The sequence below is a fragment of the Elaeis guineensis genome, chromosome 4, assembly GCF_000442705.2.
Source record: "Elaeis guineensis isolate ETL-2024a chromosome 4, EG11, whole genome shotgun sequence".
In the NCBI taxonomy this organism is placed as follows: domain Eukaryota; kingdom Viridiplantae; phylum Streptophyta; class Magnoliopsida; order Arecales; family Arecaceae; genus Elaeis; species Elaeis guineensis.
The window spans coordinates 41,139,235-41,155,268 of NC_025996.2; the positions used below are offsets into that span (position 1 = coordinate 41,139,235).

Consider the following 16,034-nt stretch of genomic DNA (forward strand, 5'->3'; position numbering starts at 1 on the left):
TATATCAAAAATTCAGACATAACTAATTGAAAATGTATATAAGTGGTTAGACCCTTGGATTTACATATGCCGGATTGACCTAAGCTATCCTAAAATAAATAGATTTGGATGACAATTTCTTCTAATTGGGTTTATAGAATAGTTTTTTTTTTTTTTTTTGGTAAAACAGTTTATAGAATGGTTAAAAACCAACTTGATTATAAATAGTCAAGTATAGCTAGCTTAGGCCCTTTCTGATCTGATGAGTTATCATGGATTGAATAAACTTATAAGATCCACTCTTAAATCCCTAGTATGGTAGTCATTGTATCATGGTTGTGGCCTGGTTAAGGATTAATTTAGATGATTGCAAAAAAGGTTGCATAACTAAATATCAAATGAATAAGAAAATAGAAAAAGCGAAGAGAATAGTTTATCATTTTCTTCTCTATTAGAAGTTTTTTACTTCTCTTTTTCACCTTTTTTTCCTGGATATTGAGCCTAAATCTCTTTTTTCTTGCCAATTTTATTTATAGGTTTACTCATTTCAGTCTGGTTATACATAAATGGGTTGTGCATGGGTTAAAAGGTTTTTATGACCCAACATGATTGTAACCTTGTCCATCTTGACCAGCCGAACCCATTACCACCCCTACCCACATTGATAGATACGGACCAAGTATCAATGGGCATACGTTGAGACAGAAAAGACCAACCTAGGTTGGTCCAAGTGGATGGTACTATTTTATTGGCGTTTAGGGGGTCCAATTCAAATGCTAGATATATACTGAAGGTGTGGATTGCGTGGTGTTTTTGGAAGTCTTTTCATGGCGCAATATACACAAATGTTCATATAGTAAAATTGTATTACCTCTACACTTGATATTGTGGCTTCATACTCAGGGTAGGATAAGGAATCCTCAATTAAATTCTACCTAGTTTTTATGTTACCTAATAGTTATTATCTAGACCCTAATATTTGAACTAGGATTAATTTTGGTATGACAACCGGTGGTAGGAATAGATCAATTGGATCGATTTCAGGCTGTCAACTCTTTCTTGCTGACACTAGGCGAAAGTACCGGCAATTGGCCGACCGCATCCAGAGATCCCAATACATTTCTAAAAGCACAACAATGCTTATAAGCATTGTGATGTATAAACCATCCATTTTTTGGTATATTTTGGGCAATCATCGTCAGAAGCTAGCCACAAGATGCTTTTCTATTACTAAATCCAAACTTATCCTTTAATTGGCTCCTAAACTGTGACTCAACTATGGCCTATTCTGCAAGATCCAATCCGATCCATCATCTTAATTGTACTCGTTCTAAACCAACACAAACTTTATTATAATTATTAAAATCAATTTTATCAAGATTTTAGATCGCTTACCTAATTTTTATTGGTGCAATTTACAATGAGAAACGTAATCAGTCTTCAAAGAACCTGCCATATAGAATCTAATCAGACTTGATCTGATCCAACAAATAAAAACCGTACTCGATTCATTTCTTGCATGCACTGCCAAACATTTAAACACTCGATATTCGATTTCACATAGTATACTTACATAAAGAACAAATTAAGATTCTCGAGTGCACAAACATGACAGAGAGAGATAAATCACAAGAATTGGAGAAAACAAATCACGCAATATATAAAACAGAGAGAGATGGGATCAACCAGGTAGCTCTCCCAATCGACAGCAATCATATACTGTAAACAAGAAGTAATGAACAGCAGGCCTCCTTCCAAATCCCGTCGGAAATCCAATTCGTTAATCCTCCTCCACCTCCTCGGTCTCGTGCTCCTCCTCGTCGGCCGCCGCATCCTGGTACTGCTGGTACTCGGAGACCAGGTCGTTCATGTTGCTCTCCGCCTCGGTGAACTCCATCTCATCCATTCCTTCGCCCGTGTACCAATGGAGGAAGGCCTTCCTTCGGAACATGACGGTGAACTGCTCGGAGACGCGCCTGAACATCTCCTGGATGGAGGTGGAATTGCCCATGAAGGTGGCGGACATGGTCATGCCGGAGGGGGGGACGTCGCAGACGCTGGACTTGACGTTGTTGGGGATCCACTCGACGAAGTAGGAGGAGTTCTTGTTCTGGACGGCGATCATCTGCTCGTCGACCTCCTTGGTGCTCATGCGGCCGCGGAACATGGCGGAGGCGGTGAGGTAGCGGCCGTGGCGGGGGTCGGCGGCGCACATCATGTTGCGGGCGTCCCACATCTGCTGGGTGAGCTCCGGGATGGTGAGGGCGCGGTACTGCTGGGACCCCCGGGAGGTGAGAGGGGTGAAGCCCACCATGAAGAAGTGGAGACGGGGGAAGGGGATCAGGTTGACCGCCAGCTTCCGGAGGTCCGAGTTCAGCTGACCCGGGAACCGGAGGCAGCACGTCACGCCGCTCATCGTCGTCGATATGAGGTGGTTCAGGTCGCCGACTGCACGCAGTTCATAGCGCAATGAGCAGATCATCAGTGATGATGAATCATCCTTCTGATGAGGATATGATGAAATACTTCACTACTATCAAATGTCAAGCAGAAAACTAAGCCTCTTGCCACACACCCAAAAAAAAAAAAAAAAAAAAAGAAAAAAAGAAAAAAGAAAAGAAAAGGGGGAAAGGAAAGAAAAGAAAAGGAAAGCAAAGCGCACACACTTCTATTATGAAGAAGGTGCGACAATATGGATTCATTATTTGTACAAATGATTGTTGGAGTTTGGAACAAGCAAATTTTTTTTTAAAAAAAATAGTAATAATTCTTTGTCTTTGGAGTCATTCAGCTAGATTAGTTGCAAGATTTTTTGTTTTCACCCGGATATAATATTGTGGATCCAAGTTTGCAATATCAGCCTGATCGTAGTTAAACTTGTTTCTCAAATTAAAAGGGCAAAAAAAAAAAAAAAAAGCTATACCTGATCCAACAAGATCTAAATGAACCAAATTAGCCAGGTACATTCAAAATTTTGGTTCAAGTCCTCGAAACTTAGACTCGACTCAAACCTGGTGAAACTGGAGCTAATTTGACCCAACCTGCCAATTTAGCAGTCCAATTGTGAGTTTACTTGACCCACCTGAACCTCTAAACACAAAGTTACCACCCATCATCCAATTCGAATAATTGCTGAACCTGAAGCATAGCCGTTTCAACCCATGACCAACTTAGATTGATTGAGATTGAGCAAGGGTAACAACTTAGAATATAAAACAAGATACAGAAGCACTTACAGCTGGGGTTGGTGAGCTTGAGGGTCCTGAAGCAGATATCATACAAGGCTTCGTTGTCCAGCACCATGCACTCGTCGGCGTTCTCCACCAGCTGGTGCACCGACAGCGTCGCGTTGTACGGCTCCACCACCGTGTCAGACACCTTCGGCGATGGAAACACCGAGAACGTCAGCATCATCCTGTCCGGATATTCCTCCCTTATCTTGGATATCAGCAGCGTCCCCATCCCCGACCCAGTCCCCCCTCCCAGTGAGTGACACACCTGAAACCCTGTACCCACACACACACACACACACACATCATGAGTCTCTTAATGAATTGATCCACATACATATATGCTTATATTATATATACCTTGGAGGCAATCACAGTTCTCGGCCTCCTTGCGGACGACATCGAGAACGGAATCGATGAGCTCGGCGCCCTCGGTGTAGTGGCCTTTAGCCCAGTTGTTCCCCGCCCCAGACTGGCCGAAGACGAAGTTGTCAGGCCGGAAGATCTTGCCATAGGGGCCGGTGCGGAGCGCATCCATCGTCCCGGGTTCGAGGTCCATGAGCACGGCCCTCGGCACGTACCGCCCGCCGCTGGCTTCATTGTAGTAGACGTTGACCCGCTCGAGCTGGAGGGGGGAGGTGCCGACGTAGATGCCCTTCTTGTCGATGCCGTGCTCGTCGCAGACCACCTCCCAGAACTTGCTCCCGATCTGGTTGCCGCACTGCCCTGCCTGGATGTGGAGGATCTCTCTCATGGCTTATATATGCTTGTTTTAAGGTGATGCAAATGAATTGGAACAAAGGAGTACTGACGAGTGGCGTTTAGGATATGAGTGTGATCAATGGAGTGGAGGAAATGGAATATATAGAAGATAGAGGAGGAATAGAGGATATATAGAAGAGGTTGGTGGAGAAAGAAGGCTTGCAAGGAGAGGGATACAAGAGTGGGGTTTTTGTAGATGTGGGAAGATTTGTTGGGTGGGATGTGATAATTTTAGGAGGAAAGAACGGATGGGTGGTAGCGGAGAGGACAGGAAGAGAGAGATGGACTGGCGAGGCACTAATGTCCATGTGGGATGTTGTCGAGGTGGACTAGCCAACAACAGCGAGGCTGGTGAGCTGGAGATGGACGCAGACAAGGGGACGCTTAGCAAACTCTCATGGGTTGTTCGCTGGTCTTATTTGCTAATGTGACCATTCTGACCTCAGCATTAAGTGTATTCTCCCGAATTATTAAATTTCTTTTGAAGGATAGACAAGCTCACAAGGAGCTAGAACAACCTCAAGATAATGCAACTTATTTTGCTTGATTGCATTTGCAAAAAAAGGAAATGTAGCACAAAACATGAATGTAGTATTACGGCTTGTTAGAAATCATTGTTTGAGAATGAGATAAGATGTTATGTATAAATAATGAAATGTGTTTCAAATGGATAGGAATAAGAAATGTTAATTATAAATTACATCGAAACGCATGGAGCATCATATAAGCAAGGAGTTTCGACAAAATATAAATTTCAAAACATAAAACCAAATTTTTAATTTTCTTTTAAAGAGTTCAATAATTTGTCAATAAATATGAGAAGTTGGTTAAACAAAATTTATAAAGTTGAGGCATCACACTCTATAATTTTTACTAACATAAAATTTATTTTAATTTAGCTCTGCTGAAATTATATTTTAATCTTAATTTGAGCATATAATAGAGAATATAGGTTACTTTCATTCGCAACTATATTGTTAACAATCAATCAGAAAGAATAAAATATATATATAAAAGATATTGATTATATTTTTATATTATTTTAAAATTATATATCCAACTTATCTGTCTTTATGCCTAGCCGACAAAATATAAGTGAACTCTTGTACTACAAGGCATCTACAAGCTGTGATGATTGAATCCATTTTAATAAAAGGATATGTGCATCAATAACGAATTTGTGAAGGGCATCAGAAGAATAAACAGACGAAAGATGCGGAGAGATTGACAGGCATTTTCAAATTATTGAAAGCAGGAGACTGTTCCTAAAATATCCATTCAATTATTGCCCGGCATTTTACCAGAATCCAACGCTATCTCTTCAAAAAATAATGATGGTAACAAAAATTATTATTTTAGCAATATCTAAAACTTGCTACTCTTATAGAGACAGGTGAATTGTAGACATAGACAAAGAACAAAGAGAACGATTCACTGGGACAAAAATTTCTCAGAAAGGAGAGTGATGCAACACTGGATCCTCCGCCAGGCTGTCGGTGCAGCTAAGCCATCCATTTACGTGGGACCCCAATAAATGATTCACCTCTTGCATGGGTCCCAGACTCCAACCTTGTTCAGCCAAGCCCATGCTTAGCCAGCTCCGGACAAAGTACAAACTAGTTCCATCTCACCAACACCAACATGTAACCGAACTCAACCTAAACAAGGAGAAGTTCTACTCCCTTTGTCTGTAAAATCTAACACCAATTTTTTAAGGCATAGCAAATCATGCGAACAATCAAATAATTTTCTTTTATACACCCATCTTGAACTTAATTGCAATGCATAATTTCTCCTTTCAGCAACATACGACCCATGCAATTAAGATTATTTGACTATGTTCCTACCAAAGAAAGAAAGAAATTATTAAAAAAAAATTATTTGAAAATTGTAAACTGGAGACGACATATACTGTATAGGTCTATTTCTACCACCAAGCATATATCTCCAATTTAACATTTCATGTGAATAATACAATCTATGAGTCTGCAATTCTTATACTTTAAATAGTGCTACAGAACTCCAATTTCCTTTTTTTCAGACAAAAGAGTGATATGACGCAACCATGGCTCTCACAACCAAAAATTTAATTTCTTACAAGATAATTTGAATTCAAGTTTCATCATTTAAATTTGATCAGTATATGGCCATTGTGGTCATCTATCTGTTTATGAGAGCTGCATTGAATTGCAGTTGCCAACTAACAGTCAGAAAGGTAGTGATCTAGGTTTGAGTCCCACCTACACTTAGGTATGGTTTTATAAATCCCCCTCTTTTTCTGAAAAGATTTTAAAAAATATTTATTAGCTAAAAGATTATAATCATTAATGCTTCCTCATTCTCTTGTCATACTCATTGATGCTTTTCCCTCGCATGTCAAGCATTGGTAGGACAGTCACTAGATTCAGGAATTTGCATTTGGATGGCTCAGAGAATCACTTTTAGCAATTCCATTTATTTGATCATCAGATCAAACTAGATGATTTTCTATGTTTCTTGATTGGATTCAGACCGACTGCCTTATGATCCGTACCCAACACAAGCTATATTAAAAATGAATGCTCATTTCATGACATTGGCCTATACAAATCAAGTACAATAAACTGCTTAGGTCAATGACCAAACCTTTATCTTGTTTAAGAAACTCATTGGCAGGCAAGCTCTCAATATTGAAATCATGATTGACCCAGAAAATGCACCAACTGCACCTTAATTAACTGTAGTACCGTGCATCTAGCTTATTGGAATCTAGAGCCATGCCTTTGTTACATCACAACAAACAACAATGACAACAACAATATAGCTTATTGGGGGGGAAAGGAAAAGAAATCTTCCGTGAATTGCATCACAAAAGGCATGCAAAAATTTCACCAATTCACTCCAAGAGAACAAAATACTGCCCTTACATCTAGGAGGTTGGTGTTGAGCCAGCCACCAGCTCCACACGGCGATTGGTCTAATGGTTCACTGTGTCGCTAGGCAGGTTTCTCCTGAATGTGCGTACAACAAACACTGCATGGTTAAAGGAAGAATGATTTAGAAAGAATTGCTACTATTGAAGATTACTTGATAGCTAGTAAAAGCAAAGCAAACTGTTTGCCTACACAGTGTCAATCCAGTAAAAAAACTTATGAAAGTGCAAGATTGGTGATCAACATGAAATTACTGAGACTTTTGACTCACATTAGCACTCATCAGAGTGCAAGTCCATAACATGTAATAGATGCCTTTACTATTAAATCTCTGCCACCATGCCTTCTCTGTCAGGAAAATTATATTATCCAATATCAAGACTGCCTGATACCTCGAAGGCATCCCTTCGGGGGTGCCCCATATTCAACAACGCAAAACAATAGAGTACCTTGTAGATGGCACCAGCATACCATTTACAATTACTGCTCCATTCAGATAAATATCAACCACCATTAACAGGTCGATGCTGTCTGATAAATATCACTTATGTTGAAAATGATAAAAATAAGATGACGATGATGATAATAAAGTTTTAGATGCCATTAGAACTACAAGATGGAAAAAGGAAGCTACAGTCAATATGGGATAACATTATTAAAAGAGTTATTTGAAATGTTTTGAAAAAAGAGCAATTATAAGATAACTAATTTGAAAGAATCACACTCTTATCTCCCCTTCTGCATATGCCAAATCTAAGGGATAGATTTGTGGCCCCAGACCTCAAGGAATCTTCTACCCTCGCCGAATCTCCCACATGAGTTCTTGGGCAACTCAAATTTTGCTCAAATTAAATGAAAGCTCAACTACATGAACCATGAACCATAAGAAGATATACAAAATTGCTTCAAGCAGATGCAGAATTGTGTCCCAGGATCTTGTTATATATAGTTTTATGTTGCTCAAAATTCTATTACTTCCCAGAGATTTCTAGAAAGCCAACATTGTAACATCAGCTCAATCTATTTTTCATGTCCAAAAATAATTAGTTCACTGGTTTCAGCACTTTAAAACCCAAACTTTGAATCTTATTGTTGGTTGAAAGGTTCTAATTTCTAAATTTTGGTCTATTGAATAATGCTATTATGACCTAAACAGAAAATGATCTTTATGGTTTCTCGGCTTTGAGATTATGACACTCTCCAAGTCACCTATGGAATGGACTATTCAGATTTATAATTAAGTGGTGAAACCATTATCATAGAGAAATCATCTATAACAAATTCTCTATATGGTTAACATAGAATGGTCAGGATAAAATGACATACATGGAACTCAAATTTCTCCAGTATAGGAACAGCATTAAGAAGAGAAATTAATCCAAGAAAGTTTTCTTCCTCATCCGAGCCACTGAGAAAGACCAGCACTACATGTTTTAATTGAATGAATTCACTGGGGCTTGTTGGTAAATCAACAACCTGAAAAACAGAATATAAAAAAGAAAAACTCAAGGAATCTCTATAAATCTTTCAAAAACAAACCCTATAAAGATTGTGGGGGCAAAACTTGAAGTTGTCCATTACACTTAAATACAGAGTTCTCAGAGACAAGGCACATCACCAGAAATTTGGGTCAGAGCATAGGTCATACCACCTACACCTGTGTCCACTTTAGGATATGACTTAACTAGCTGAAGAGCTCCTCTAAGTACAAAATCTGCCACATAACCTACTTACTCAAAAGTGATGAGATTTACAGCATTGAACAGCATACCCTACATACTCAAAAGTAATGAAATTTACAGCATTGAACTCTACTGTCCTTAACAATATACGCCATTCAACATTCACATATTTCAGTCTGTATGGTAGCTGGGAAACTTTTAGGTCTTCTAGTTGGTGGGAGTGCTTGACACTCAACCACTTAGATACCAAAAGGCTGGACAAGAAGTTTTGAATATCTTCACAAGTTACAGCTATCTACCTTATTCAAATTGAGCATTTTAAGATTATTGAAAGCATCAAAGTTTTGGAGAGGCTTCAAAGATGTAGATTCAAGACGCAAATACTCTATACAGAATCCTCTTCGGTTGATAAAAGGCTGGCAATAAATCTATATGGATCGTCAGTAGGTATATATTGTAGAGATGATCATAAAAAGCTCCTTGGCCAATGATGCAATTGCAAAAAAAAAACGCATCTATCAAGACAACATGCATCCCTTTTATGAAGGACAAATTCAAACTTCCTTCGTGCTGTTGCAAGACAAGATCAACATATCCAACGAACTTCTCTGTTAATAAAGCATCTAGAACTTAAGCAAATTTCTCTGTTTTGTCCTCGGTGGAGCACCTTGCTCTTATATGTGATCAATGTTATCATTAACATGTTAGTGTTGGCAAAGTTCAGGTGGGGAATATGTGTCCAAATGTATCCCCATCTCCATGGCAAAATACAAGTTCTATCCGCATCTTTCAATGTTATTGAGGATATTATGCAACAGCACATTTCCTGCAATGTGCAAAATAGACATGAATTAACCATCATTATTTGTCTTCAATAACATCTAAAACATCAAATGATTCAAACGCAGTTGGTCCCTCAGTTTTTTTTCCAATTCAGCTTACCTCAGGAAGATCCTCAAGTAAGGTAGTAGATCCCTTACTTTTTTTGACCATTGGATTTCACTCACAATCTGCAACAAGGAAACAGCTGTGACTATTAATCATGGAGTAAGTAACAAAGATTTTCCACTAAAATGAACAAAAATCTTCCAACATACAACATCTTTAGAGCCATGTTCAGATTATCATTTTCCTATCAATTTAAATCATCTTCTCCTTACTTCCTATCAATGTAAGAATATGATGCTGAAAAATCAGAGTCGATATGCAACAAAAAACATACAAGATTCACTCTCTTTTTCTAATATAATCAAATCAATAATAAACATACAGGTGGTTCAAAAGTGAATCAATAGATGTTACCCTAGGACCGATCGAGTCTCGTGCTAGTATGCTGGTGCGCTGGTGAGATTGGCCAAAGCTCAAACTAGAACAAATTAAAAGCCATTCTTGATCAGCTACGTGCACAAACTAAGCAGATCTAACAAACTCATTTACAAACCAGTGCCCAGGAAACATTGGGGAAACAAACGGAAAGAAAGATGGTCTCAGATATTTGCCTTTTGTTTGAGCAGAATGAAAGAAAGAATGAGGATGTTGAAAATGATGGCTTTACCAGTGTAGATTTGTAAATATTCCTTCCTTATACAGGCTACCATCCAATGGTAGCCTTAGCCTAATAGTCAAAAAGAAATAATACTCATCCAACAAGAGACATTAAGTAAGTTACACTAAGATTTGACATTACAAAACCAGCGAGCTTTTATCACATCTATTTAAGGGTTGCCTTTATTAATTCTTTTTCACCATTAATTATTCTATATGGGTACAATTAAATACTTTGAAGATGCAATTTCTTGTAGTAAAATCCGAGAACCATAAAAACAACTGCTACCCACAATCAAGCATCACAAGCATGAGAAAGGGAATCTCATCAGTTGTACAAGTACTGAATGCAAGGAATGTGATATAGAAATTCGATGCCTCCAATGAGAATATTTATCCCATCAAGACTTGGGATGGGCATACCATGAAACTGAATGAACAAAAGCATGCAAAACTTGACATGTAAAGGCATATATATTTTCATTCTAAAAGTTGGATGAATCTTTATTCATAATTTATAGAAGGAAACACTAACCAGTTCAGACATGTGGATGTTCCCAGTGCATGGCATAAGGCTTCTTGTACTAATTCAATGTCAATGCTGAAGCTCAACAGACCATGTGCAGAAACAGAGAAACTTATGCCTGCAAAAGTCACAACAAGCTCAGCACAATGACAATTTGACCAAAGGTTTGATTTCCAATAAACTTTCAAATCAAAGAAGAACACAAATAAAGTAGCACTCGATGTCAAAATTAGAAACTGACGTAAAACCACATCTTAACTCTTGTAAGGTTCCCCACAATTATAAATGTTTCATCAATGTTGCAGAATGTCATTAGGTACTGCATACATTTTTCAAGCTAATGCTAATTGAGACAATATTGCAGGTTTTTTAACACTCAAAAGACACGTAAATGCTAACTAGACAATCACAATTTTAAAACCTTGCATAGGAATTAGAATACAGAATAACAGATACTACAATACAATAATACATTATGCACAGATAGCACATTATTGAGATGTTGTTGGACTATATTATTTTAGGTTGCAAATGCATGATTTAGGTCCTGTATGCATATAAAATTCGATATCGATAAAGTTTATCAATCTAATAAAGATAGTAGTATTTAATGCATTAAATCTTACCTGGTCACACAAGACCATATTGAAGTAGCATTTCTCTGCACTGTGTCATACATAAAGGTTTTTGCAGAATAACACTGTTGAAAGCAATTGGTGTTATTTATGTTTTCTATGCACTTCAAAAAGGAACCTTTCCCAACTCAGAAGTACATAGAGGGGTAAATTAATGATCATGTTTAATGTCATTCAGTTAGAATGGATACTTAGGACATGCACAATCTCGAATATGTTAGATTCACACACACACACACACACACGCACAAAAAGTACTTAGACCATGGACAGGAGAGCTCTAAACTACTATGGGTAATTCAAATTGGACATTGTTCGAAGTGCAAAAGGAACCATTAATCAACCACAACATATGGTCACATAGACAGAAAGGAAAAGCCAAAAGTGTCATATCTCCACTATTGGATCAGGGAAAGCATAGAAAACCCGGATCGTAGGCCCAAAAATCCTGCTTGAAGCCAGCTCAGATCCTATCTGACAAACTCAAAAATAACAACATGAAAACCAGAGATTTTTTCGCACCTGTTACATTGGGGCTTTAGCAATCATGTGGTAGAATCTTCCACTGCACTTTAAGGCCTGCACCATGTTAATGCGCCATCCATTCAGCAATGCCCACCCTGAATATAACAAAAGTTTTTAGCATCCAATGTGTTACCAATTAGCTTGTCACAAAAGGAACTTTTAGTTTTGCTTCTTTTTTTGATAATTTTAGTTTTGCTTGTTAACTTACGTTTATGCAGTCTGACAAATAAAAGGTATTGCATTGCCTTCAAAGACAAGATGTTATGCTTGTCTCCTGCACAACTTTCCAAAACAAGCATCACCATCAGAGCTGTAAATGTCTGAACCTCAAGCTCCACCGATCCAGGACAAAAAATGTGACAGCATCAGGTCGTATTCTTTGATGTAGCATATCCTCTAACAGGTCTTCAGCCTTACATACTTCTCCCTGACTGCAGTAACCACTTACTAAAGTAGTATAGGTGACTACATCAGGTATCACCCCACCTACCATCATCTCCTCAAATAATTTATGGGCATCGTGAACATGATCCATCTTGCATTGTCCATCAATCAACACAGTGTAAAAAATGACATCAGGTTTGATCTCCATTGTGGTCATGCAATTTAACAATGTCGAAGATTTGGCTCTTATTTCAGCTCTTCCCTTTTCCTTGTCATTATTTAACCAACTTTGTTGCAAGATTTCTTTCAAATGACCATCCAACATAACTGTGCATGCAACCACATCAGGTTTGATCCCTCTTTTGATCATATCAACAAACAATTCACAGGCTTCTTGTAAATGATTAACCTTGCAGTAGCCATTCATTAGTGTAGTGTACAAAACAACATCAGGGGGAAGCCCTCGTTCAATCAGATCCTTAAACCAAACCCGAGCATGTCTCATATCTCCAACCTGAGAATAAGCTGCAATAAGTTTGCTATAGGAAATTACATCTGGGGTAACATCCATCTTGAGCATCAACTCAAACACCATGGAAGCTCTCTCTACATCTCCCTCCCTACAAAGCTCAGAAATAAGTTTGGAGCATGCAATCTCATCCACAAGATGCCCTTGCTTAGACACTCTAATGAAAAGTGCGTAGGCTTCTTTTGTACTACCACATTCTAAGTATCCACAAACCATAGTGCTAAAAAGAACTAAACGTTGACCAATCTCCCTCCCCTCTAAGGATTTAAATAGTACAGTTGCCTCCTTCAACTTGCCACCTCTACAGAGGCTCACAATAATCATACTATAGGTGATGGCATCAGGCTCAATACCTCTGTCCAACATATATTTCAGAAGATCAAATGCCTCCTTCACAAGCCCATTCCTACAAAATCCAGTAGAAAGTATATTGTAGGTAACAAGGTCGGGCTCCACATTGCTCTTCACCATATCAGTAAACACCTTGTGAGCATTATACATTTCACCTTTGCGGCAGTACCCATTTATCAAATTCGTGAAATGGATTCTATCCGGAATCAAGCCCTGACACTTCATCTCTTGAAACAGTTGAACTGCATCATTCATATTTCCCAGCTTGCAGTGAACATCTATCGCAATATTATACAAAATCTTGTCAAGGTAAAGTCCTGAGTCCTTAAACCTCTTAAAGTACACTAAAGCCTCGGAAGCCATGCCCACTTTACAGAAACATTGGAGCAAAAGGCTCACAATGACATGATCCGGTCTGATACCCTTTGAGATCATCTCCTCATAAAGATCTAGAACTCTTAAGAGGTTATTGCTTGCACAATAACCTCTAATAAGACATTTGTAACTAAACATATCGGGGAGCACATTTTGTCTCGCCATGTCCTCCAAAACCTTTTCAGCCTCCTGAAGCTTCACCTCTCTACAAAAGCCACCAATCACTTTATTATAAGCCATGCGCTTCAAAGGGAGGCCCTCTCTTACAATCACCTTAAGAAATACATAACCCAAATCTGATTTCCCATTGCTGCACATCCCTTCTATAATCGTCAGGTACGTGATCTCATCAGGCTTAATTCCCATCTCCTCCATTTCATTCAACACATCAAGCGCCTCTTCTACTTTCGCAGCTTGGCAGAATGATTTGATCAAAATGGTAAATGTGTAAGCATCCAGGCTCCTTCCAAACCTCTTCATCTGATTAAAAACAGTCATCACCATCTCCAAGTCGCCACCTTTAGCCAGGAAATTCATAAGAAAATTGCAAGACTTTGCTGATGGCACGAAACCGAGTCCAGGAAGCTGGAAGAAAGCACGGGCAGCCTCCTTGGGCTTCCCACAAATGGCATGCGCCTTGATCAATGCATCAAACAGAAGAATTAACATCTCCGGTCGACGCAATCTCTGCAAAAGGGCATTAAAGAGAACTGACACTTCGAAACCCGTATTGATGTTCGATGAAACGAGCTCCGAGAACAAAGATATCAACTTTTTCTTGTGACCCGAGTTGCCTAGGATGCGAACCATCTCCGAGTAGCTGGATTGGTCGTGCCGAAAACCGAGGGTCTTGGTGTTGTTAAAGTAGGCGAAAGCAGCGTCGGGCTTCCCCTCAAGACTGCTCAAGGTCTCAAGAACCTCAACAGAAGAGAATCCACAAGAATTTTTTGAAGAGGGGCTTGAATTGGTGCTGGAGGTCTCTTTCTCCTCCGGGACTACTTGAATAAGAGCGGCGGATGCCGAGGAAGAGAAGCGGTGGGAATTCGGAGTGGTGGTTTGTTTTTTGAGAAGAGAAGATGGGATTTTGGAGAGCCGCCGCATGGACGTCCGGGAAAAGGTTTCGGATTCCAGTATTGGAACATCTGGGGAGAAAAGATTGGAACTTTCTCAGTTGCTATGGGTTGGGTTCATAGAAAGGAGAAATATAGGCATAGATTCTGTGACGAAGGCAGGGGATTTTTAGAATTCTAACAGCTCGAAAGAGAGAAGAGAAGGGAGAATTAGAGCCGTTTTTCTTCGAGGGTTTTTGGGGTTCAAACGTCCGGCCGCTAAACCCTACCCAACCTTTTTTGGAAAAAAAAAAAAGAGGAAGGATGTTAGGGCTTGCAATGGACCGATGCGGCAAGGGGTTGGTTCAGGAGAAATTCTTTGCGTACCATGGATAGTACAGGAAATCTGATATTAAATATATTATTTATATAATTAATTTATATAATTATTATTTTTAAAAAAATTATAATATTTATAATTTTATTTTTTAAAAAAATTTTAAAGATAAAAATATTTTTATTTTTTGAAAAAATTATGACATCCTATGCCCACAATATGACGACGTCCTACGTGCAAAAAGTCATAATTTTGATACAGAACGTCGTAATATATTATAGGATGTTATAATTTATTTTTTAAAAAATAAAAATATTTTTATTATTCAAAATTTTCAAACAAAAAAGCTGAACTGCAGGTATTAAGTGTGTATTGGAAAGTAGTTGGACAAAAATACTCTTTCTATATTATGACATCTTGTATACAGAAAATCATAATTTGATGTAAGATATCATAATATGCTATAAGATGTTATAATTTTTTGGACCATATTATGACATCCCGCATGTAGGAAATCATAATATGCCATATGATGTCACAATTTTTTTTAAAGAGCAGAAATATTTTTATTATATAAAATTTATAAATAAAAAAATAAAATTATAGATATTAAATACATATTGGAGCAGTAGCTATCTACACCAATCACACAAAATAGTGTACTCCACATCAAATTTTTTACATTACCCGCGGTGCACAAAAAATTTTCTGGATTTAACTTTTTCGCTCAAGAAATAACTCTGAAATTTATGTTGTGTCTAAGTTAGGCCTGAATTTTTAAACTCGGCATAGAATTGGGTTAGATATTAGAATTCTGATGCATATAAATTTATAAATTTTTAATAAAAAATCTACTTAATTATAGATTTTACAAGAAATTTTTTTTTTAACAATATATATTGAAGAGCCCATGGGAAATTTTGTCCTTGAGTCTACATGTGAGATAGGCATACACGATTAGGGAACCTCCGGTGGATATTTACTACATATACGATCCACATATTTTATTATGTGCTACATATTTGTTTAGATTATTACCGGTCTTGCACCTAGATTTAAAGATAAAATTAAGGACCTCTCAATATGTATTATTCTAAAGAAAATAAAAAAAATTAAGCTTCTTTTCCAAAACCAATAATTCAGTGAAGCGAGATGAACAGCAGTGATGAAAAGTTTCCTGTCACTAGCCTGGTGCCAACTTGCTCGTCAGTGA

The 16,034-nt window shown here is 38.1% G+C and overlaps 2 protein-coding genes across 14 annotated transcripts; both read right to left on the bottom strand.

The window, feature by feature from the left end:
- Positions 1-1,458: 1,458 nt before the first annotated feature.
- Positions 1,459-4,191, bottom strand: LOC105042885 (tubulin beta-6 chain). The gene is made up of 3 exons (XM_010920244.4): positions 3,570-4,191; positions 3,216-3,485; positions 1,459-2,427 (listed from the first exon to the last, which is right to left on the bottom strand). The coding sequence occupies exons 1-3, from the start codon at positions 3,961-3,963 to the stop codon at positions 1,760-1,762; spliced, it is 1,332 nt and encodes a 443-aa protein (XP_010918546.1). The 5' UTR covers positions 3,964-4,191; the 3' UTR covers positions 1,459-1,759.
- LOC105042887 (uncharacterized) lies at positions 4,188-14,832 on the bottom strand. Of its 13 annotated transcripts, none has more exons than XM_073256417.1 (7): positions 12,005-14,832; positions 11,794-11,891; positions 10,646-10,754; positions 9,508-9,575; positions 9,233-9,391; positions 6,878-6,983; positions 4,188-4,327 (listed from the first exon to the last, which is right to left on the bottom strand). In XM_073256417.1, exon 1 carries the CDS (start codon positions 14,534-14,536, stop codon positions 12,101-12,103), a length of 2,436 nt encoding a protein of 811 aa, XP_073112518.1. In that variant the 5' UTR covers positions 14,537-14,832; the 3' UTR covers positions 4,188-4,327; positions 6,878-6,983; positions 9,233-9,391; positions 9,508-9,575; positions 10,646-10,754; positions 11,794-11,891; positions 12,005-12,100. The 13 variants fall into 13 exon arrangements, with proteins under 13 accessions (XP_073112518.1, XP_073112519.1, XP_073112521.1 ...); XM_073256416.1 differs by lacking the exon at positions 4,188-4,327 and adding an exon at positions 7,155-7,231 and having other exon boundaries at positions 6,758-6,983; positions 7,333-9,391; XM_073256418.1 differs by lacking the exon at positions 9,233-9,391.
- Between the last annotated feature and the right edge of the window lie 1,202 nt (positions 14,833-16,034).

Coding starts and splice junctions, on each gene's coding strand:
- LOC105042885 (XM_010920244.4), bottom strand. CDS start 3,963: ATGAGAGAGATCCTCCACATCCAGGCAGGGCAGTGCGGCAACCAGATC. Junction 3,486..3,569: donor GAACTGTGATTGCCTCCAAG/GTATATATAATA, acceptor GTGTGGGTACAG/GGTTTCAGGTGTGTCACTCA. Junction 2,428..3,215: donor CAAGCTCACCAACCCCAGCT/GTAAGTGCTTCT, acceptor AACTGCGTGCAG/TCGGCGACCTGAACCACCTC.
- LOC105042887 (XM_073256420.1), bottom strand. CDS start 14,536: ATGCGGCGGCTCTCCAAAATCCCATCTTCTCTTCTCAAAAAACAAACC.